A 25,112-nucleotide genomic window follows, 5' to 3' on the forward strand; every position below is an offset into this window, starting at 1 on the left:
TCCCTCTCCAGAAGGTCTCACTGTCCTCAAACAGCATGTTCATCACAACCTTGTTCTCCGTCAAACATCTAACATCCCCTGCTCAGCTGACACGGTAGCGGCCAGACTGCTGGGTTCGCCACACGTCCAGGTCCGCAGCTGCACAACCAGAAGACGGTTTCTGCAGCACCGCTTGGGGAGTTGAAGAACCGCAGGTAAACGCAGGTAGGTTGTCAAAGCGCGATGCATGCAGCTTTCTCGCTTGTTGACGAATAATGCAATACTGTAACAGTTGCTGAAAACGCGAAATTGGAGAAATTGTGCTTGAAATGTCTCGAAAGTTTTTTTTTAATTGTTTTATTTTGAAGCATGCAATGACAAATAAATAAATAAATTACCTGAGGTTATAAGTGATTATTGCCTAATTATTGAAGGAGACATTTTTCACAACATGATATGGAATCCAGAGCTTGCTCATGATCTTGGCACTTATTGGCATATGAAGACGACTTTTACGCACGCACTTTACGCGTGTGCGCCCTAATCCCCTTTTGGAGAAAAACAGCAGAAAAAAACACTTGACTGAGCTTAAGTCGCACATTTCAGCTGGACCGGTGCCAACATCAACACCGAGCCAGCAGCGGGAGATGTTGGGACTCGTTAGGCAATGCCATCAAGTGATGTAATCACCGGTATTAAAACTTGTAGGCTTGTCGAGCAGAAAATGATTCACTAGTTCCTCTGCTCTCCGTGTCTTTTGTTGCAGGGCCTCTCTTCTCACAAACTGGGTCGAAATGTTGGGGGTCTGCGTGTGTCTGTGTGCGGTTTTCACGCAGGTTCTGTCTCAGGAGACCGAGGAGCCTGTTACAGTCTCAGTGAGTGATGTGGCCAGCCTGCCGTTTTCTTTTTAAATTTTCTAACGGTGAGCAGAAAGAAGGCCGTTCAATGTAAACCTCAGTCCTTATATATGTCTTCACAGTGCACAGAAGGCTACACCTATGACAAAGTAAGGGAGCAGTGCAGAGGTAAGAAATGACAGTGTTGTCTCACTTGTTCAGCTTTTCGTACAGGTTCTTTTACCCAAGTTTTTTTTTTCTTTCTTCCTGCCAGACATTGATGAGTGTGAACTTCTGGAGGATGCGTGCAAAGGAGGGATGCAGTGTGTCAACCACTTCGGCGGGTACCTCTGCCTTCCCAAGAGCGCCATCATCTACGTTACAAATGAAGTGGACCCGCCTCCGCCGCCGGAGCAGGTCCCCCAGGTTCCTGTTGTCCCTCCGAACCAGGCACATCACACTCGGCATAACGGAGGCAACAGGGGCTCTCAAACCAGCCAAACCATTCGCTGTTCTACTGGCTTCACTGCTGATGAGCAGAACATCTGCAGAGGTATGCTGAGCAGAGCAACTGCTACATTATATATATTTATTTTTTTTCTGAGTTGACGAGCACTGACTTCCAGATACCCAATATAAGAGAAAACAGTTATTGCTTATTATGTCATTTAATGATTTAAAAATGGTTTATACTCTATTAAAAAGGATTGTACTTTAAAATTGTGTTTTGACTTCAGACCTCTTGTCACCTATGAGACAAGAAAATGTGATTTTTATTCTACTTTTCAGTGGTTTAGCCTCACAAATGTATTTTCTTTAGTTACAAAGGTATTTCATGACTATCAACGTTGCACACGTTATAATTCAATACTTCAAACAGCCACTAGCAGGAACAACTTGACATACTCATTTTCTCTATTACTTTTTAGTTTCCTTGTGTCCTACATAGATTTCTCCTTTCTTCATTACATTGAAATTTTCTCTTGTTATGCAACAAGAAATTGCCAGATTTTTAGCTGAATCGGTCTAAATGTTTTCCAGTCAGTGAATGTATCATTCCTCAGTTTTACCAAGAACTATAAACGTTAGCGAATGCGGACATTTTTTTTATTCCTTTTTGTAGTTAAAGAGTTTTGATCTACAGCTGCACAGTATATTGAATCACTATCATTATAACAAGGATTGTTATTATTATCATCATCATTATTATTATTGTGACACAAAATCACAAAATCAAACAACTTCTTAGATGCAATAAGTGGTAGATTATTGTTATTGAAACTGGGACAGCGTAATTACTCAAATTTGTTGTTTGGTTTGATTTAGGTTTTTCTGGTATGTGTGCAAGAAAGACTCAAAAAAAAAAATCTCCCTGTCAAAATGTAATAATTATTTTTGAACTATTTTGCCCTGTGATGGACTGATGACCTTTCCAAAGTGTACTGTGATTCTTGCCCAATGACCACTGAAGATAGAGATTAGACCCCCCACTTCATCCCACTCCCACGCTGTGGAAAGAAGCCACTGGCTGATCCCCTGACAATGAAGGCAGGAAGTGAACAGAATTTTTTTTCTTTGAAACAAATCACTGTATTCCAATTGAATATTTTTGGTCTGTTCATTAGTACACATAAAAGGTAAAAGTGATTGCCTTGCTGAAAACGTCAGGAGGAATTTTACGTTTTAAGGCTGAAATTTGTTTAGTGCAGTTTTTCAACTGCACTGAACTAAAAGGTTTTGTTTTTTCCTCCATGGGTCGACTATCAGTGGAAAGGATGTCGAGGTTCGGCGGAGTGTGAGAGTTTCTACTAATGCAGATTCTTGGCATAATAATCCAGTTTGCTCCTGCTGACTTAGAGGTGGTCACACTTTCTGACAATCATCTAATCAACTCCTTTAATTAACTACTGTCCCTCTTAATGGGAGCTGAGAAGTTGTACTGTGCTGTTTTTTTCCAACTGTTCTGACAGACGTTGAAAGGTTTCTTCTCCCTGTCACTGTAGGTATTTGACAATTACTTTCTAACTGCTTTAGAGCCTCCATAAACCAAGTTAGAAAGGTGAACCGTTCATCCATCTGTTTGACAGCCATCAGCAGCTCAACTATGCGTAACTGCCAGATGTGTTGCAAGCTTCTCACTCCTTCTCCATGTGATGTCATGTTCTTTAAACTCTTTGCTTGCTTGCAGCATGATGTTTTTGGCCATGGTTCAGCTTCTGTCTAAAATTCCTCTTGTTTTGAGTGTTGAAGTACATCGCTTCAGGGGGTGGAAAAAAAAGAGGAAAAAAAATCAAGCAGATGATTTTGCAATATTGCAAGAAAGCAGTATGCTCATGTGCAGCCATTGCATCTAAAGCAGGGTCTCGACTAGGTTGAGATGCACAGAGAGACGGCGTGGGTGTGATCTTGTGTTTGAGCAAGTCTCTTTGATCCTATGAAATGGGGAGTGGTTGAAAGATTCATTCTTTGTCTCGCTTGCACACTCACACTGACACCCGCTTTAGCATCTGAATAGAAGGAGTCTCTTTCCCTCTCCTTTGTTGAGATATGTGAGGTACAGTCCCCTAAATGCAATGCTAGTTGGTGAGGAGTTCCTCTCGCCAGCAGGCAGAGACGTGTGGTTGAGTGGCTGTGTGGTGGGGTTTGTGGTCACACGGCTCTAGTGAAAGCAACAAATTTGATTTTACACCTGGGGCGACGATACGTGTGAGTTGCTTTATGTGTTTTTCTGAGTTGGTACCCAATTAGGTTTTACTGGAGTGTAAAACATGGCAGCATATCAGTTAAAGCAACCACATAAGCAAGCTGGCGGAGGCCCATTCAGTGGTGAACTGTTGCTCGGCTGGAGCTAAACAAAGATGGACTGCTGCTGTCAGCGTTAGCGCTTTGAGACGGCAGCAGTATGAAATGGATGGCGTCTCTCACTGTTATGTGGGCTTATATTTGTGCTGGAGGCTGATCTAATCTTTGTTTACATCAGTCTCTGGTTTCTCTGTCATTACCTTCAACTCACCACAATCAGCCAATTGTTCTTGGACATGGCATTATCATCGTTTTGTTTTTGTTCTTGTTCCGCACAGCTACGTCTCTTGCAAGCAAAGGAATTCCCATTAACCTTCAATGGAGAGGGAAACCTCAGTGTATCAAATAGCGCTTACATCAGGCTTCTTCCCTGCTAACTCACCACTCAGCAGAGGAAACCCGGAGTGCAGAGTCAGGTAGGGCAAAGGGGAGGATGAAAGGCTGACTCTCAGTGCATAACCGCAGAAGTGCCGTAGACAACCGGCCAAGGAGCAGCAGCGTCGTAGGTTGCTCAAGCCCCGGGTTTGTGGCTGGCTGTTGAAAGATCAGCTAAATCGGGGCGCCACATGGCTCAGAGCTGGAGCAGGCGCACCATATACAGAGGCTGCAGTCCTCCACTAACTTGTCCTCAGCTTGATTTCTGGCTTTGGACAAGAAGTAGTCCACTTCTCTCTCTGCACTTCTTTCTGTCCATCTACTGTTGTGTAAAGGTCACTAGTGTCATAAAAAAAACTTTAAAATAGAAAAGTTGGCTAAATCTAATGTGCCACCTTTCTGCCAAAAAAACTAAATTGTTAGAAAAATATAGTCTCAAACAAAAGCACATTTTTGTTTAAGCTGATTAGAAGTAAAATAAACCACAAAACAAAGGACGTTTCTCAGCTTCTTGATGTTCTTTTGATTGCTGCTTCAATTTCCCCTCACATGTGCGCAGCTGTTTGTAAAACCGTCTGGGCTGAGATTGAACAGGAGCTTGAGTGTGTGTTGTTGTAGTGACACATGCAGGAAGCTGGCAGCGGCCTCTAGCCACACAGAGACATCGAGAGGCTTTGCTGTATGTGTGACGGCTTAATGGTGCTTGCTTCCACACACTGGCGCCGGTTGATGCTCGCAAGCAGTTTGTTGTGCACAGAGGTGAGATCACATCCTCCTGGAAATGAAGGTTGTCCATCAGATGTAGTGTCTCACCCATCAGATGTTTGGGGAAGTGAAAGGCATTTGTGGTAATCACAAATTTTCAGTAATTACTAAGGAAGTAATTCAAATTATAGTGAAAATCATATAAGATTTTTTTTTATATATATGTGTAATCTAGCAGTAATCTAAAAGAAAAACCCTCAAAGCAAAACAAGACAGGGATCTAATCACGGAAATAACTGCACTTAAGATCCTGGTAACTTTATTAGTTATTTTTTCTTCAACTGTTTGTTCTGGACAAAAACAGAATAGGACCAAGAATGATTTGAGCTATGACTAAAATGATTTGAGTTTCATTAGTACATAAAAACTAAACGCACATATTGCAGATAGATTTAATCCAGACAGATTGACATTGTCTTGTAAAGATATTTGTACAGCCTCAACTATTTCAGATCTTTCCACAACAAAACATAACCTTTGACCTGTTTTATTTGGATTTCTTTGTTATAGACCAACACATGCATTGCTGGGGTAAAGGATAAGAAAAATATGCAATCTTTACAACCTTTGTTTACCAATAAAAGTGTGAAAAGGAGGACTAGTCCTAATACCCTTAATCATATCCAGTGTAACTAGTTGCCTTCAAAAGTCATCTGATTCTTAAACAGTCCACATTTGTAGCTTATTCTCAGTATAAATCAAACTGCTGTCTGAAGACCTCAGAGGTCATTATTGAACAAACAGCATCAGAAAGATCAATGAACACTTCAGCTGGGTCAGAGGTAAAGTTTTGGAGAAGTGTAAATCAAAGTTATAATAATGCAATAAAATAAAATGAGATACCTTAAATGCCAAACAGAGCAGTACGTCATCTGAAAACGGAAACTGAGTAAAACAACTGCAAACCTCCCTAGATGTGGCCATCCATCTAAATTTGCAAGCAGAGCATGGAGAGCAAGGATGGAGAAACAGCCAAGAGGTCAACTGCAACTTTGGTGAAGTTGCAGAAATCTGCTAAAGTTCAAGGCGTATCAATACTTGTGCAACATATTTTTTCTTGCACAATTTTAGTTGTGCAGAAAATACCCAATGATTTTTAATTCATAGCTGTTACAAACAACTTAAGTAAATCTGTTTCTGTGTAATGCAAAAGAGATTTAAGTGCACGGAAATTATTTTCTCTAAAAATGTAAGATGCGCTAAAACTTTTTGAGGATTTTATATTTTAGTTGAGGAAATTTACAGGGGGGGAGGGGGTGTTTGTGCTCTGCAATGAAGCCGACTGAAACCATATTAAACCTACAATGACCACAGAAGATAAAATTGCAACTAATAGCCCATGCATGTGGAAAACTAAATGACATTTGGTCAAAAGAACATAATTAAAATTGAATTAAATGATGCAGTCAAAATGAACCCAGCATTAGTTAACATTTGCTTTTGTTGTTGTTAAAATGCCCTAAAATATCATGTCCATAGATCTGATCACACATCTATTCAGCCATTTCTGACGGTGATTTTTAATGTTCTTTTTAGTGTTTGCAGTAAAACTACTTAAATGATGACTGGACTGGAAAAATCTAAAGAAATACTTTTTCAAATAAAGTGATATATATATATATATTTTTTTGTGCACAGAAATTTTGAGTCCCATGATTTAGCCGTGTTTTTAATGATATAGAAAATTAAACATGTCATGCTTCACACTTTGTGGTTTATGTTGTTTTGCTCTTAAGTCCTGACTTTACCTACCCCCTTTGCTGCCTGTTTGCTTTTTCATGTCTAAATTAGATGCTCATGCCCGGCAGTATTGGGCATGAAGAAACATGTCACTCTTGTTTGGCTGTCTGGTTTCTTGAGGTCATGCAGCCGTGTTATCACCTACATGCCTGGCTGCTTTCAGTTACATCTGGGAGCTTCTCACCTGGAAGTGGTTGGAAACATCTCCCAAGTATGTTCAGCTAACACCATTAAACCCTGTTTGAAGGAGAACTTGTGCACTTTTCCAAACAAGGCCAAGCACAGGCAATAAAATGTATTTTTCCACAAAGTTGCAATGCATTTGGGAGGAATATCTCTGGAATGTCAGTGGTGTTTTTTTCTCTGTTTTTCCCCCATCTTTTGTGATGGTAGGAATGCCTCACCACCTTTGTACAGATAAGGATCAGATCGATCTGTGAGAAGCAGGAATGCAGAAAGCAGAACAAGCAGTGGCTGCAAAGCTTGAGAAGAAGCTGCCAGCAGCCACGATTTGACCTTTACAGTTAATTCCTAACAGTCCTGCTTGTTGCTGTGTCATCCTGACGTTTGCATCTACAAAGACAAAGCCCTTTTAGGTGTCTTTCATTGTGAATAAAGTCATAATAGTTTGTTCCTGTAAATTCTGTCAGATTTTTATCTGATTGTGTTTGTTTTTCCAAAACTTTCACCAAGATAGGGAGCAGCTATTAAGAAAACATTATTGCAGAGGGAGGAAACCTTTCAAACACACATAACATAATCCTGGAAACCCGGGTGTTGGTATGAAATAAGATACGTTTTTGCTCCACTAAGTTAGAATTAAATAAAACTGGTTCACAAAGCTCATTGTTGCTTAAATGATAAGGCACTCCTTTGTCCCAGTAAAACCTTAGTATTATTGTTTAAGCCTCAGTCTTCCTTTGGCCGTCAGACGGATGATTTTGTCTGCCTTGGCTCTGTATGCATTTATGTACAGACAGTCGTTATGGAGCCCGGGGATTTGTTTTGTCCGCTTCATTGCACCTGTTGCACTGCGGCTTTAGCTGCAACAGCCACGTTGCCTTTTATTAGTTGCTGCTCTGCGCCGACGGCTGGCTGGTTGGCTATTGACTTCCTACAATTGCACATTTGCTGCATTTATTCTAAAACCCTTAATTTCTTCAATAACATGTAATAACATTAATTATTTGTATTCTTGTACATAATAAGCTTCACCTTATTATATGAGGAAGCAAGCAGAATTTAGGCCAACTAGAGATCTGTAAATTAATCAGCTAATAATCCCCTTTTCATGTAGCAACCATCTTTCTAAATGATCTCTGAGTGTTGCTCAGAATAGCAACTGCCTTTTTTTTTGGCATCTCCCACTGCTAGGAAATTCACATGAAAGCTATGCAAATTTTGAATCAAAATCCTGATAATAATGCTACAAAAGGTCTGCAATTAACTGACATCAGCATGCCTAATCTTTCAAGTAGCTGAGATGACTGCATGTAGTCAGCTAAAAACTAAATAAAGCTTGAACTTTGACCCCAACGCTGTGCTATGTAGGAGTCTATTTTTTTTTGGCAATGAATAACTATAAATAACTATTTAAATCAAAATTATGAAGTCAGTGCACCACTTGATTATCAAGAAAATAACTAGATAGTTTACTTATTGTCAATAATCGCCAGTCTGATAAGGCTTAGGTTTTAAAACAAAAATAGATGAAGGCAACAAAAAAAAAGGTTATCAATGATTTGATTTTTTTCCCCCATCACATTTTCACACCCATACGTACTTTAATTTTTTTTCTTTTGTATTTACAGTCCTATCCATCCAATTTATTTCTTTCTGTTCATTTTCAAACTTTGATATGTTACTGGGTGACATGAGTGATTTTTATTTCCCATACTGTTTTCATCGTCATTCGAGCTTACAGTAGATTTGTAGCTATGAATGTTATGGTCTGACATACTAATAGGAAAATTATATGTTTTTCTTTTCTGTTTTATTTGTAAAAGATTAGCCCAGAGTTCCAAAGACATTAGTTATTCTTGTCAGACTTTTTATTCGTCAACAGATTTTCCTTGTTAGACAGAGATCTTTCACTCTGATTAATTCCAGCTTGACTCACACTGTCAGTTTGGGTGGATGTTTATCGGTGTGATCTAGTTGTGTTAGTCTATCACATGAATTCCTATGAAAATATATTGAAGATAATGGCTAAAATGGGGTAAATGTGAAAAAAATTAGGCAATATTAATACTTTTGCAAGCAACTGTATTTCAAAGAGTAAAACAGAAGTAACTTTACAATCTATTGAGACATTTCTGGAGACATGCTCCCAGCAATCCCCCTTTAATGCCTTATTGACAGTACTTCATCAGGGTTGTCTTGCTGCCAGACAGGGGACTACAGCGCCTTTCTTTTCGGCTAACATAATCAAACCATCGTGCAGGCGTCCCTCCTGTTGGTCGGTGAAGGGCCGCCATGCAGTACGCTGTTAATGCATGCGGTTTGCCACTGGCTCCTTGCTGGAATCACATTACTGAAGGCAGGGAGAACTGAAGTGGGAGCAGCTTTGCCGTGCCTCCTCGGTGCGAGTGCTTAATGTTGATGTTGTTATCCTCCCAGAGGTCGGTGCCCGTCCAACGGCCAGCTGCTTCCTCCTCTGATGTACTCGAATGTGTTGATCTTTCCGTTTACCTCATGATGGAAGGGAATGGTGATTTGTAACAGAGCTGCTATAAATCACAATTTTTCGCTCTGTTGGGTGACACTTGCATGAGATCCGAGAGTGCCTGCTTTGCACGCTGATTCTTCCTTTTCTATAATCAGTCTAATATGTTTATTCATTTCTATCTTTCTTTTCTTTCAACGACAATAACGTTTGCGACCTGAGAAAAGTATTGTTATGGTGCCAAAATGGCTGAACTGAGATTCAAGATTTCTTTCTGTGAATATTGACTGTCCAGAAAGGTAGATGGGTATCAATCAAAGCTGAAGAACATACATTGCAAAGAGTTTTAAGACCAGTATTTTCTCTCAAAGTGTTACATTTCAGTGCTTTGCAAAAATATTCACACCTTTAAACATTCTGTGAAGGTCTTAGGTTTGTTAGAAGTTGCATAACAACCCAGAACATACAGCCAGAGATCTACAAGAGAAGTGGTTTAGATTATAGCATATTAATGTGCGACACTGGCCTAGTTAAAGGCCAGACACAATTTGATCTGCGGTCTGTAGCAAGACTTGAGCTTCAACATTTAATCTGACTGATACTGAACTGTTTGAATCAGTCCCTATGTGCAAATCTGCAAGAGAAATACCCACAATTTCTACTTTTTTTTATGGCAATAACATTTATGAATCTAGAATTTTTCTTCCTCATCTCAAGCCTGAAAAATCCAAATAAAAATTCAAATCCAAATAAAATACATTAAAGCGTGTGGTTGTAATTTCAAGGGATGTGAACACCTTTGAAAAGGCACAGTAACTACAACTTTTGCTGCTCTTGATCGGTGCCTGATGACAGGGGGGATCTTGGGAATAAGAAAATGTTTCATGCCCTTTTTTTTGGCATAGTATAAGATCAAATTTATTTGATTCACTCCCACTATATTTTGTTTGAACTCGCTCGCACTGCATCACAGAGATAATTGCACAAATTTACAGGAAGTTGCCCGGTGCAGCGACTGACTACGTTGAGCTGCTCGAGGTTGAGCAACACCAGCCACTCACAGGATGGTGTTGGACCTGCTGATAAATTAAATGTTGTAAAATTTTATGGGTTATTAACGCTACACATTTTGCCCCCTGCTTTCCCAAAGATTGAATTATCCAATAACACAGAGGGGAAACGGAGCCAGCAGCAGGATGCCTCCAACTGTTCCCTGGAACAGCTCCTGCTTTCCATTGCGGTGGTTCAGTGAAAACAGGACTAAATGCTCTCAAGTGATAATTACAGCAAGTTATATAATGCCACTAAGACAACAATCTATTCAGTATTTAGGCCAAAGGATGCCTAGTACCCATTTCAGATACTTGTTCTCTTTTTCTTCTTTTTTTTGTTTTTTTTACGCCAGCTCTTTACTCTGAACCAGCCCACTCTATAAAACATTCACAGCTCTGCAGAAAGGCCATTTGTTGAGCACCTCAAACAGGACCTCAGATGTACGCACACGCATACACACACTCGCATTCTTTGAGCTGCCGCCATTCCCGTTACTCCCCCTGCTCCCGCGAGGCATTTAGAATTAATCTCCCTGAAAAGCAAGGAGTTTTTAACCCTGACATCACATAAGCACACACAGCCGTAAATCTTGCTTCAAATCTTAAAAACCCCTTTTTTGTTTGAAAAGAAGAGAAAAAAGGAAGACAGCCTCCACCCTTTCTCCTCATTCTTTCCTTTCACATCTTCTGCTGGACGGGCTTATCTCTCCCTGTGATGTTTCAGCAGGCTCGCACTTGGAAGGAACTTGTAAGCGACGCTGAATAAATTTCACCTCCCCCCCAAAAAAAGAAGAAAAGAAAAAAAAAATATCTGACCTCAGTGAAAGGAGTCATTTTTCCCCACACGCAACACATCATCACTCCTGATGGCTTGTTGCAGTAAAATCTGTTTTCTCGTGTAAACTGCATTAACTGTAAAGCATGTGGCAAGCGGTCAAGGTTTTATGGAAGCTGGGAACGATACAGTGTGGAATACCCACCCCACCCAGTCCCACACACGAACTTTTGTGTAACTTTGTATTGGCAGCTTCTTAGAGGTTTAGTGACAAAGTAGCAGTCACCACAAGATATTCTTGAAAATGAACCTTTGGACTTCATTCAGCACATATGTCTTTATTTAAAGGTCTCTGGGCTTACTTTTGAGGGAGTGAGAAGATGACTCTCACTTTTCCACGCACAGAATTTCCTTAGAACTGCCATCTTTATATTTAAGCCACATACATTTTGCCACATGTGTTTCTTTGTGTTGCATTTTCTCGCATGGATCCAGATCCAGCGGGATTCTGTGCGTTTTAAGGACTCTCTGTCAGGGGCACCACCAAAAGGACCTCATGGAGGCCAATGCCCACCCTCTGTAGATGCTCTGCCTCCCACTGCCTGGGATGCACAGCGATAAAAACAAACAAATCATTCAATAAAAATCTGACATCGCCAAACAATAAAAATCTGAAGTTTGTGGTCTCGATAAAATTACACAGTTGTTGTTCAGAGTCATTCTTTCTATACTTTTTAAGTAATGTAAGCACAGAGAAATGTGAAGGTTGATGGTGGATGAAGTATACATTTGTAAGACATGAAGACATTCTTCTCTGTGTTCAAACATGCATTCTTTCATTTATTTAGCTTTTTATTTATGCTTTTTGATGGGCCTATCTTTAGTTCCACCTGAGTCGCAGAGTTTCAGCACCTACAACGTGCGGTTAGTCGTAGGTGCACACAGAGTGTTCCTGTGTCAGTTTATATATCCATCCTAGTAATTTTCAGTGTGAAACATTTTCCCAGTTCAGATATTCAAACAAAGCTATTTCCGGATCAAAGCGCACCACGACGGAGTCACGTGATGTCATTATTAGGACGTTGTATGTATTGAGTATTTTCTTGAATATTGCACTTTTGGTCACAGCTGTCTGTTTTGTTTTAGCATTATGATCATTTTATTTATTTTGTATACTGTGATATGCATTTCTTTGAGTTAGAAGTAATTGTGTGTTTTTTTATTTTTGTTTTTTGTCTTCCTGTGGGCTCTGCACTGCAGGGAGTTAGTCTGAATTTAGACTCTAGTGGTAACACTGAGCGTGATGAACGTTTGAGCTGCAATGAATTGGTACTTCTGGTGTTTGTGGGCCGTAGGGTTTAGCCTTCCTGGACGTTTGTTATGAACATGCCACACAGCTTTTCCAAAATTTTTTCACCTGAAGACGTGCAGTAAACATTATCTGAAGTGAACTATGGCATTGGCCTATTTATTTATTTGTCTAAGTCATAACAGAGCCCTGACACATTCTAGTTATTTTGGATATTTAAAATGTGTTAAATATCGCAATTTAAACTTTATTGATCCCTAAGAATGTATTATTTTTTAAAATTTTCAAAACAACAATTTCATTTTTTATCACACTAACTTCTGGGACAATTTATCGTCCAGGAAAATTTGTTATTGTGACAGACCTACAGTTCCTAGATGCACTTTCTGGTTTTTATTTTGTACTTGGCCAAGCGTTTCTGTTCATATCACAATGAGGTCATTGTTACACATGAGCAAATATTAACCATTTGGGACCTTTTGGAATTCACTAATGGACCTACAATTTGTCTTGCTTGTAGCAGATCCACACATCTACAGCTGGCTACGATTACCTATCAAAAAATCAGTTATGTAGAACTTTTTCAGACATGTGACCGACGTCCTTTACGCCGCTGGCAACACCTTGAAGCCAGAATTAAGCGTGCCACCTAAGATTTTACGAGTTGTCTTTACAATTAATTTAAATCCCTCGGGATTATCCAAAAAATCAGATTTCACATAATCCTTGAGCACTACTGGGCTCAATAAGAATAATTGTAAGTCAAAGAATCATCTTGTTGGCGGGGATTTAGCTGTGTATACACAGTTATACTTTAACATGGTATGCTTAAGCACAACATCACAAACACAGGTGTTGTTTTGCACTCCAGCATCTTAAATCATCTCTAAAATAACACGTCTGAGAAACAGTAGAAGTTTGCCAATTGTGTCACTAAAACCACAGCATTTCATTAGCTTCAGGGTTCGGTGCCTGTTTGCTGAGGCTACATTGGCTTTAGATCGAGAAAATGTAGTCATTAAGCATCAGACTTCTGTTTGTTTAAATTTACTTTAATGCTGGAGGGCAGGGCATTTCCAGTCTGCATGAATCACTGCATACCTCCAGGAACTGGGCTGGTTTATGACTCACAAGGACATGATCAAGGATTCTGATTGTTACATCTTGTCCAAATAATCTAGACCTATTCAGACATTGTGTTTATCTTCAGTATTCACACAACAGAAAGATCCCATTGTTCTGCTGATTTGTAGTTTACGTGGCTATTGACTCCTTTAAAAGGCAGTTAGAAAACTTCTGCTTTTGTCCAGCATCTGCTTTCTGTTTCACCTGTTTAATCTGCCTTTGTCTGGTTTCAGAATGCATCCAGTGCACACAATAAAGAAACCATCATTTATAGATGCTTCACGTCCATTGATAGATACGGAGTTGATATCAGGACAGTAACTTGTTTACACATTTACCGCCTATAGATGCACTGCTCAAGAAGCGTTTTATGCCACATCAGGGCACAAATTTTCCAGAACAAAACTTCTTTTATCTTCCTTTTTCACTTAACGGCCCAGTGAGCATCAAGCCATGTGGGCACATTCCTCCCTTTGTGCAGTTTGCACCTGTTGTCTTAGAGGAGCACCTTCAGATAAGCCTGGCTTTTGTCCTCTGTGGTGTAGATTCATGCCATCACTGTGCCCTCCTGGAGTCGAGGGCATTTCAGGCTTCTTCCCTTTCTTCTTTTCTCCCTCTGTTCTTTTTTAGCAAAGTATTCCATTGACAGAGTGTAGGTTGAGCACCTGAATTATCGGTGGACTTGAAGAACGTGGTTGTGAAACTTTCCAGCTGTATGAACATATATGGATTCAAGGTTTTCAGTGGAGCAGCAACTCGGTTTCATTCTCCCATTTTGCCAAGGTTGGGTTCGGCATTTCCATGTCTTTTAAACAAAGTTCAACTCTAGTTTATGTTTAAAATCACATTCATACCAATTGTTATTAGGTTACGATGCAGTAATAGTAGTTTTTCTCTTGCTGTGTGTGTGGTACTGAGGATAAGTGTCTGTCATGCTGTTAAACTGATGCCCAGTAGCTGTCTGGATATGATGGGTTGCATCAGACCACCCAAGAGGAGTGCTGGTGGGCCTCAGGGATGACAGTATACACTACTGACATATTTATGTGTGTGGGTTATGCTGAGAAAGCTGTTTTGAAAAAGCTCTGGATTTGCACAGACCAAATGAGAAAATTTATTTACAGGAACAATGTAAGAAATTTCACGGCTATGTCCTGGGTTGGAAATATAACTTGTCATATTTGTTTCCGAAAGTATTAATTAACCTTGAGCTTCTCCCTTTTTATCGTCCTACATACACAAACTTTAATGCATGTTATTGGGATTTTATGTGATAGACCAACACAATGTTGTGCATAATTATAAAGTTGGAAGAACTTGCAAGAAAAAAAAAATCTAACAGGCTGTGGTATTCACTGGTGTTCAGCACCATTGAGTTTGGTATTTACCTACACACATCTTTCCATCAACTCTGACCAGCTCTCCTACTTGAGATGTGGATCTCTGCAGCCCCTGCAGTTCTCATGATCGTCTTTACTGCTTTTAGTTTTAATGCTTGTCTGACCCACTGTCAGCTTATATCAGGGGTCTTCAATTCCAGTCCTCAAGATCCAGTGTCATTATCAGGATTCTGAAGAACTTCTCTGCTTACTGAGGAGGTGATTCAGCCAATTGATTCAGAACCGTTAGTCCAAGGATGCATCGGAAAGATGCAAGACACTGGACCTTGACAACTGGAGACACCTGGTTTAGGTGTCTCCAATGTCTTGGTAGGTTTGCGGTCCCTGGCCTGACCTGACTGGTGTGCTCTTTGGTTTTCATGACAAACATCAGACTCCATAAAACAGCTGTATTTATGCTGACAATAAATTAACCACAGGATTTGTATGTACTTATTGTGTAACTTTTGAAAGCGGTTTATTATTATTATTATTATTATTATTATTATTATTATTATTATTATTATTATTATTATTATTATTATTATTTTGTGTGGGGTATCAGGCCTGAATGAAATTCTTTTTGGATATTATTTGTAAAAAAGGAAAAAAAAATTGAAAAGCCTGGAATAATTTTCTGTTCATTGAACACAACCGTGGATTAGTCTATCAGATAAAAATCCTGACGAAATGCATTTAAATGGAACAGAAATGGAAGATGTAAAGGCACAAATGCATTATGAGTGAAGTCATACTCAATTTACTAGCATATGGGTTTAAATGAGACACATTAAAATTACTTTTTGAAAATAACCTTTAAACGGAGATTCTTGTCATTAAGCTCATATTTCAGTTTTAACAATCTTTTCATGTTGGTCTCCGGTAACATTTTAATGTTAAGTCTTGTGCTCATCAGCACAACTAACAGAACTAAAGCTGCAAAAACATACTGGTGTTTACAAAAATCTATAAATGTGTTCTATAAATTAACCCTTAAGAACTAATAGTTCAGTTTATTAAATATGACTCTGTGGAGCCTTGCAATAAATTAGTGCCAGTAAATGACTTATAGAACCATGTTTTTCCCAGTTATACATACAGACTTGCCCCATCAAGAAGCTGCCTTAATAGTAGAGGATATGATCTGTGTTTTCCCCTTCAACCAAAGCTGATGAATAAACACTCTCTTTATTTAATCTCCTGCTTCACAGGTGAGCATGTGTGTGCATACCCATATGTGTTTCATTTGATGGTGTTAGTGATTTGATAGCGGATTTAGCCCTCTGTTTAAAGCAGTTAATGCATTATCGCGTACTTGCAGTTCAGGCATGTTGCTCTCCTTTGTAGATTTTCCATGTTTTTCTTGCATGCAGCCATTTTTAACTTTGTTCAGCTTCCTCCATGAGTCTCTCTGTGTGTTTACTGCAGACATAGATGAATGTGCAACAGGCATACACAGTTGTGGGCCTGAACAGACCTGCTACAACACCAGAGGCTCCTTCACATGCCAGTGTCCTCTCGGCTACTATAGGAATGGGGACAGATGTGTCGGTGAGCCACAGACACAAAAAAATAACACTTTATTATGCGATAATAACATTTAAAAAGCAAACAAACCTTTCAGTAACTTTTTTTTTATCTCTCTGCCTGTACCTTCATGACTCTCTTGCAAATACAGACAGAGACGAGTGTGCCCTGAGCCACTACTGCATGCATGGATGTGTGAATACTCTGGGCTCATTCTACTGTGAATGCAATCCTGGTTACAAATTAGCCTACAACAATTACTCGTGTACTGGTAAGTCATTAAGAAAATAAGTGTTATAATTAGAGATACTACAATTAGAATTGTTATTTTTCCTTTAATTATTTTTAAAACGAAGACAACATAATTTGGAGTAGATAATGATGATCTTTGCCTTAACTCTGAAAGACTCACAGCAGAGGTTTAAAGTTATAAATTACAAGGATCACTGTAATAGCGTACACCTTCATGTTATCTGCTGAAAGCCCAACTCTTCTTCTCACCCATTTCTAGTGTAAATGAACAGCAAATGTGTCAATTTGTTGCAGAAAACACACAGAAATATTTTCCCTGTGCTTTCTCTTCTGTGCTCTTTTTTTAAATCGCCTCACTGATGCTGGTATTAGCTAGCTTTGAAATTTTTTGTCACAGCATCCAGACTGAAAGATGCTACTGTAAACATTTACTGCACTTAGATATGGTGCATTCACTGATTTGAAAAAGATCCGATTTTTGCAGAAAGGGCTGCTCTAGCTGACAGTTAGCATTTTCTGTCCACTTCTCACTGCATCTCTAGTCTTTGCGCATCTCTGGTTTGTCCCATTAAGTACTAATATTTTATGCTGTTTGTGATCATTTAAGGTTTCACTTCTGCTCTTTTCGTTTATTTAATGGCATCCCAGTAACCAGCACTACTTTCCACCGAGGTACATCAGTTAGCACTCAATACTTAACAAAAAGGCATATAATTTTGTCAAATTTTCTATTGAAGATTTTGTTTTTGTTTTTTACAAAAATAGCAAAAATTTCTGAACTGAGCAAATGTCACTGAAAAGTAAACACAAAAACATAAACACAAAAGGAGTAAAACTAAGCTGAATAAGAACAACTTAATAAGTAGCAAAGAGTGTCAGTTTAATAAATATTAGCACATTTTGTTACTCTCCCTGTTTTCTTAGGCTGCAGATATTCAAATTAATGAATGCAATTGCAACAAATTGATATAGTTGATTACTTTGCATTAAATGGAAGGAAGAATTTAATTATCATGCGGCTATGCTTTTATCAAGGACCCATGAAAGACAACTTCTACCAAATTGAAATCACTTACTGAGTGTGTAACAGAGAGTTGTTTATCTCTTGCACATCCTTCTTGACCTGTAACTGGCCCCTTAGTATCCTGCAACATTCGTCTATGTGTTTGGGCTGAATGTGTGCAAGTCTGTTTATTTTTATCAGCTTTACTGTGCTCTTTTGACCTCCAGTTATCAGAGTTTAATGCATCACTGAAATTATGTCTATTTTCAGAACAGTAATTTGCAAATCACTTTTCCTGTCCATTCTACTTAAAAAATAAAAGCATGTCAAGTGCTGCTAATTGATTTGGTGGTTTTAGAAATTGCTTTAATGCCAGACCTGCTGGAATAACAGTTAGCTTCAATAAAGCCATTGTTATTATTATGTGTTTTATATAGTTTCCTTTTATTATTTGGTGCTTTTATCTTCCTGTTTAACAACATATCTTGCCATTGAACATTTAAGCATACAGACAGAACTCTGGGACATCACATTAAGCCTACTTATATGCCACTCATATTTAATTTACGCAACTCAAATATTACCGCAACGTCAAATATTACCGCAACGTCAGATTGACTTTACTTAATCCTGTGCTACCCTTTGCAAATGCCGTCTCCACTGATTCATCTGCCTCTGGCAATTGATAAAAGCTTGACCTAATTTCTGATAAATTCGCCTAAGAATAATTTGACCACATGGGGGCAGTGATTGTCTGTATGAAGCGCATCAAACTTTAAGTTGCAAACAAATTTTTCATTAAGCAAACTGGATTTGGGGGGTAAGGGGGTAAAATGAAACAGTGACGTCACGTTTTGAAATTTCAAGTTACCAAGAATTCTACACCTTTCATCCCAATGAACATGCACTACGCAAAATGGCGTCACAGCAAAAACAAGCAGACTTTGTAAAAAATATGTTTCACAAAACAACATTAATTTACCGCTGCACACAAAATAAACATCAGTAAAAAATGTTGATGACATTCAAAATTTGGATGTCATCAAATTTTGACATTACTTTTCATTCCTTCACACTGCTTTCTCCATACTTAATTGGTTGCTTATTAAGTAAAGAATCAACCTCTAAAAGTGAAACTGAGTGTAACCAGCAAACTTACAGAGACAAAACAGGTCTTGGTAATATATTAAAATCTCAAATAACTCAAATAATTGTATATGTTTCTAAACTAAGACAATTGATCTGCTGTATATTCTGCAAAATGAAGACAAAGAGCAAAAACCTTATGTATAATCACCAAAAGCCCCAGGTCAAAGGGAATCCATCAGAAATATGCATAGTAAATCAATGTGTGTCAAATAAAAAATAAAAAACTGCTGCTTTTGTTTCAGATGTGAATGAATGCGAAATGGAGTCTTCGTGTCAGCATCATTGCTACAACTTGATTGGCTCCTTCCTGTGTCAGTGCGATCACGGCTTCGAGGTGGCTCTAGACAAGGTCTCCTGCGAAGGTGGACAAATACAGGAAACCAGACTTACACTCAGCATTTACATAAAAAAATTAAATAAACAGTTTTTCAACACTTACCATAGCCTTTATCTGTGTTTGTGTGTTCATATTTTGAATAGACATTGATGAATGCAGCTTGTCTACCTACATGTGCCAGTACCAGTGTGTTAACACCCCTGGAAGTTACTCATGCGAGTGCCCTCCAGGATATCAGCTCCAGGGGAACAGGTTGTGTCAAGGTAAAGTGGTTCATAAATCATTTCACCTCTTAAGTCATTTATTTACCTGTCTGTCCTAACCTACCTTTTTTATGCAAAATAATGTTCTTAAGTAGGTTTTTATCTTTCCTGCTCCCAAAGCTTTTGACGATCTCAGGTTTTATCACAGATACCGTTTGGTGTTCCACTTTTCAGGCAGAACGGTCATGGAGTAGTGCAAAAGCTAGGGAGCACTTGCACTCAGTGTTGCCTATCAGCGTCAGATCAATCAACTTCATATGCATGATTGTGGTTTGTTTAGGTGTACTTATTTGAAGCTGTGGCACTCCCTCAAAGGGAGAGCTGTTAGTTTTTTTCTTTCATCAGGTGCAGCCTTTAACCATGAATTCAGCCTCTTGGGGCTGATGGTCGCCCAGGTGTTGAATTCAGACTGCTGTGCCAGAAATAGCGCCGTGGTTAGAACATTTAATGTTTCTGTTTTCACGCTGCTTTGCTGAGAGAGCTTGAGTTACTGCCCTTTGCAGGATTACATCAGGGGCTTCTCCTCAACTGCAGACATGGAGGTTTTCCTGCAGTTACCACCCGCAAATTACAAGTTGCAGACCCTGAACGTTGATTGAGCTTCAACATCTAATTCATTGAGAGCATAAAGAGTGCATGGAAGTCCTGCTGCTTTTGACATTGGGGCATTTTTCTTTCTGTTACCTTCACCAGACATTAATGAGTGCGAGATGGGGACCCACGACTGCCAAGATGATGAAATGTGCTGGAACTATTATGGAGGTTTTCGCTGTTACCCTAGAAACCCCTGCGAGCCTCTTTACACCCTGACCTCTGAAAAGTCAGTGAGCAGGTTTTTTTTTTATTGTTGTTCTCCTATGTTATGCGTATCTTTTCAGCTGGTTTCAAAAATGTTTTCACCCAATTTTTTTGCAGTCGCTGTATCTGTCGATCTCAGTCTGAGTGCCAGGGTCTCCCTCCATCAATAGTCTACAAATACATGAGCATGCAGGCAGAGCGATCTGTGCCAGCGGACATTTTCCAGATTCAGGCCACTGCTGTGTACACCAACACACACAACAGCTTCAGAATTAAAGCTGGGAACGATGGAGGAGAGTTTTTCCTTCGGGTGAGTTTGAAAATGATTATTTGTTGCATGAGAAACTTCCAGGTGTGAATTTACTATTTCACTATAACTTTTTACACTAATGAGCATCAAAATCCATTTCACATCAAATTATTGCGTGTCAAAAGGCTCTTCCATGCTTCACCCAAAGCCAAACAGTTGATGCACCATCCCATGGATGTTTGCATTCGGACACACCTTTCCCACATGGCACAGTCCACGTGGGGACATCACTCCCACTTTAACAGACATCAGGCATATAGACAAAGGACGACCACAAAGAGAGCGACACACTTTTCTACAGACAGCCTCCTCTGTGGACAACTTTACAATTTCTTTCTAGCAGTTTTTAGCCATTTGACAATTTTTGCTGTTATTTTGTGAAGAATTGTGCAACTGTACATAATTTCGCACCACCTCTGATAAATGCCTTCAGAAACAAAAAACAAAACAGGTAGTCAAAGTGAACTAATTGAATCCTGTTCCAGGGAATGCCTGTATAAAACACACCCACAAACTTCCAATCAATCACAGAGCATGTAGCACAGCCCTGTGTGTGAAATAGTTTGACCTGGGCCTACTGTCAAATATGGGAGGAAGACATATCCCTGTGAACAAAATGCAATGTTTGTCATGCGACTGCACTATTGCTACTGCACTGTGTTACCTCCTCCAGAGTTTTGCTGCTCTAAATGTTTCCACAAAACACACAACAAATGGGAGCTGTGTTTCTGTCGCTCAACAATAAAATATGTCAACGGACAACAGACTTTCGGAGCAGCATTCACCCAGGCAGCTACAGCTTCGATAATCTTTTACATCAGTTTGCATTTCAAGCATATATTTATACAGTTTTTGTGTCAAATTGGGTGGAGTTTTTTTGTAGCTGTAAACTTAAACATTTATGTTTCAATGTAATAAGACAACATTTGCTTTTTGGCAGCATAGCTGTTCTGTTTGGGTTAATGAATGGATCAGTGACAGCACCCCAATAATCACTATCAGTTTCCACACCAATTTGATTGGATTGGTTCCACTACTAATTGATTATGTAACTCAAGCTAAAACATAGTCACACTGTTCATACTGTGTTGTAATCAGTGGCGTAATGTGAATGAAATATATAGAATTAATTATAGGCCTTGTAATTAATCAGTCATTTTTGTAATTTAGTTAAATCTTTTCTGAAGATTTTTTTTTATTTTACCAGTATTGTAGTTCATTTTCACACAAATTTTCTGTCAAATAAACTGCAGCAACCATCCTTCTCTTCTCTTTTTTTGTAGCGTTCCAGTAATGTAAATGCCATGTTGGTGCTTACCAAGCCCTTATCAGGGCCCAAGGAGTACGTGGTAGATCTGGAGATGATCACACACCATCTGACCATGAACTACCGCTCCAGCTCACTGCTGCGGCTCACCATCATAGTGGGGGCTTACCCTTTCTGAGCTTTAGAGATTCCAGCAGCCCCCATAAGTCTGGTTTCAGCAAACATAGCAAATGCCTGTATCAGCATACTCAATTATGCAAATAGCATAGCCTGCATCATTCAAACACCAGCAAAAGTAGTTCTTATATGGTTGCTCAAATCACACCAAATCTGTGCTATATTATCAGTATTGGGTGTCTTCCTCTTGATAGGATGCCCTAAACTTTAAAGATGTCCCTGTTTTTTTACTCCTTATAGTTAATCTTTATACATTGTTCTTTGCAATATCCAACTGGAAACAGTGTGGCATCACTCATGAAAAGAGCCCTAACTGGAATATTTGAATTCAGCTGTACCTATTGTTCATTTATGCCTTAATTCAAATCAAAAGTGCTTTGAGTAACCTGTTGATGCATCTATTACTATTCTTTGAGAACTCAACACATAAGCACATAAAAAATATCCAGGGACAGCAGCTTTCTGTGCAACAATAATCTACTGTTTGTACTTCAGATCTTCTATTGATGAATATTAGGAGTCAGGGATGCAAGTTTCTATAGTTTGCCTCATAAGTGAAAATTTCTAGAGAACTATAGGAACAGTTCAAAAGTGTAAAGAGAGGTAATCACCCAACAAGTTGAGAGAGTGTTAAACTTTATGTCACAGCAGGCTTAAACATGTATATATAAAAGATGAAAAAAAATAGTTGTGTATATGCGAATGTTGATGAATGCATGAACGTGTGTGCCGCAAACTTTGTTTATGCCTGCATGCAAATGTAAGTGTGAAATGGCGGGAGAGAAGGGGAAAGAATGAGAAAGCCTTTGCTTTTTCCTTCTTGGAGTTTGGTGGATGTGGCTGAGCTGTTTATGTGTTTCTGTGATGCCATCCCAGCAAGCTTTAGGTCACAGAACCAATAACAGAGACCCTTAAACTCAAGAACACATACAGGAAATTATGGCTTTGGTAACACATCTTGGCAACTTGACCACTCTCTGTTGCCGTTATTCTCCAGAGTCGCTGCAAGCCCCTTTAATGTCGGTCCCAGTCTAGAAGTCACACTGGCAGCAGGCCAGTGTGACTTGCGTTATAAAAGATAATTGCAGTATTTTGCCCTGTAGCGTGTTCATGCCCAACACAGGGGATTATTAAAGTGTTAATACAATGCCACCAGACATTTGGCAGAGGGAGAGATCTTTCACTACCTGTTCTGCCTCTTATTGCTCCATGTGTCTGCTATGGCTCAATGCTGAAACACTGTAAACTGTTGATTCACACCACTGAAAAATGTACATGTTGTCATCACTCTGTAAGTGCAGAAAGTTACCAAGCTATGCTTTAAGATATCCCTTTTGTGTGGTTTCAGCTCTCATTATGTCGTAGTGCCTTCAAGCCCTGTACAAAACCTGCAACACTAATCTAATCATTCATGCTGTCAAGACTGTTAACTTTCCTTCATGAGATGCCTTAATGTTTTTTTTTGTTCAGTTTCTATTTAAATATATATTTTGTCATATGTATCTTGTATTGATTGTACTCTGAAGAGCAAAAGCTATGTTGTTAAATAAAATGTGATGTAAAAATATGGATTTGTTCATTCTTCTCTGTGGAAAGCAATCATCAGAATAACAGCTTTTCTTAGCACACACAACCAACAGGAACATAGTGGAGAAAAACAGTGGATAGGATGAGTTCATTAGAAATGATAAATGCTGCTCGCATGATGCCAAAGGCATCATATCTATCTTGTTTAAAGACATCCAGTGGAGATACAGTAATGCAGCTGAGTCGGTGTGTGCTGAGGGACTAATGTGAACCCTGCACACGCATCATATTTAGAAATGAGGCTGGATGGGAGTGGTCTTATGGTAAGTTGTTACTCAATCATTTGCCGTCTCAGGCTCTAGTCCGAGCAGCACTGGGATTTGAAAGATGATACATGATGTGTCATCGTTCCCCAAACACCAAACTCAGCGACCCTTGTAACCAAGCTGTGTTTCTGCTGTCCGTGCGTGATTAAACCCCCATGAGTAAATGCTGCTCACCCACTTATTCTTTGGGTCAACCGTGTGGACAGCTTCTGAGCACCATTTTTGTTTCTTTACCCTTGATTAGTATTCCACTCACAATAATTTTGGGGAAAATTAACATAATCTCCCTGCTTATTATGAGACTTCTCATTAATCACAGGAAAACTTATTGATCAGATCAAAGCTCAATCTATTGGCTACGGATCACAGGAAAGGGGAAGTTGGTTCAGTTTAATAGTTATCTTCTGTTATCTCTCCTGTGCAGTATACATATGATGTGTTCACTAATCACCTCTTTAAGAAAGTTTTTATGCTTTACCAATTGCTCAGAATCAGAGAAAGAGATGTTAATGATTCTCATTTTTCTTTTTATGAATCAACAAATCACATGGGCCTTCGGTGAGCAACTGTTAGTGGTGCTTTAATGGTGGGTCAAATATTTTCTCACTTTAATCTTCAATACCAACTAGTCATTGCCTGAATATCACTGAGAACTGCCGTTGACCTTTCGGTCTCTTTATGGCTACAATTTGTTTCCTGAAAGGACAGCTTCCAGCACGATAACGCACCGTGTCGCTAAGCTGAAACTGGCAGTCATCTGATTCTCATAGAGCACCTCTGGGAGTTGTGGAAACAGGAGATTGGCAGAATGCAAGTGCAGCTGACGAATCTGCTGAAATTATGTAATGCAGTCATGCTCACACAGTCCAATATGACAAGATTGTTTCCAGTACCTTGTGAAATAAATTCCTCTAAGAGGCTAAACAAAAGCTGGTTATAAAGCATTCAATGTCAGTCATCTCCCATACCTATGTTGATATCAGGCTAATATCGTGTAATATTTTGTTATATTGTTCATTTTTAGCCGGCATACAAAGTTTCATAATAAGGAATTTGCAATAGAAGCACCCGAATTCAATGAATGAGCAACTTTTTGACAACATAATATGCTTTCACACATGCAGCAGAATCGTTTGTTTCACACAACACAATAATTTTTTTCAAGTAAAATACTTTAGAAGATATGTAGTCAGACATAAACATGTCTTATGGCAGCTTAAGAAAATCAGTGAGGACATTTGCTTGACCCACTCTTTTTAAATTCCAGGTTTATGAAATTCAAACTCCACCACCTCACTGTATAGCTTTTATGTTTTCACCCATGAGGGGTGTCCTGAAGCCCTGGGGAGTTTTCATAGTGAAAGTCTGCACGAA

The 25,112-nt window shown here is 39.1% G+C and overlaps 1 protein-coding gene across 3 annotated transcripts; it reads left to right on the forward strand.

The window, feature by feature from the left end:
• On the forward strand, positions 1–23,452 carry efemp1 (EGF containing fibulin extracellular matrix protein 1). 3 transcript variants are annotated; one of them, XM_055029624.1, is made up of 11 exons: positions 2–204; positions 746–854; positions 959–1,004; positions 1,090–1,368; positions 16,231–16,353; positions 16,481–16,600; positions 18,976–19,095; positions 19,214–19,333; positions 20,027–20,153; positions 20,249–20,441; positions 21,725–23,452. In XM_055029624.1, the coding sequence occupies exons 2-11, from the start codon at positions 774–776 to the stop codon at positions 21,884–21,886; spliced, it is 1,371 nt and encodes a 456-aa protein (XP_054885599.1). In that variant the 5' UTR covers positions 2–204; positions 746–773; the 3' UTR covers positions 21,887–23,452. The 3 variants fall into 3 exon arrangements, with proteins under 3 accessions (XP_054885601.1, XP_054885599.1, XP_054885600.1); XM_055029625.1 differs by having other exon boundaries at positions 2–194; XM_055029626.1 differs by lacking the exons at positions 16,231–16,353; positions 16,481–16,600 and having other exon boundaries at positions 1–204.
• Positions 23,453–25,112: the final 1,660 nt, after the last annotated feature.

This window comes from Poeciliopsis prolifica, unplaced genomic scaffold (genome assembly GCF_027474105.1).
Source record: "Poeciliopsis prolifica strain line A6 unplaced genomic scaffold, Auburn_PproV2 SCAFFOLD005, whole genome shotgun sequence".
NCBI lineage: Eukaryota > Metazoa > Chordata > Actinopteri > Cyprinodontiformes > Poeciliidae > Poeciliopsis > Poeciliopsis prolifica.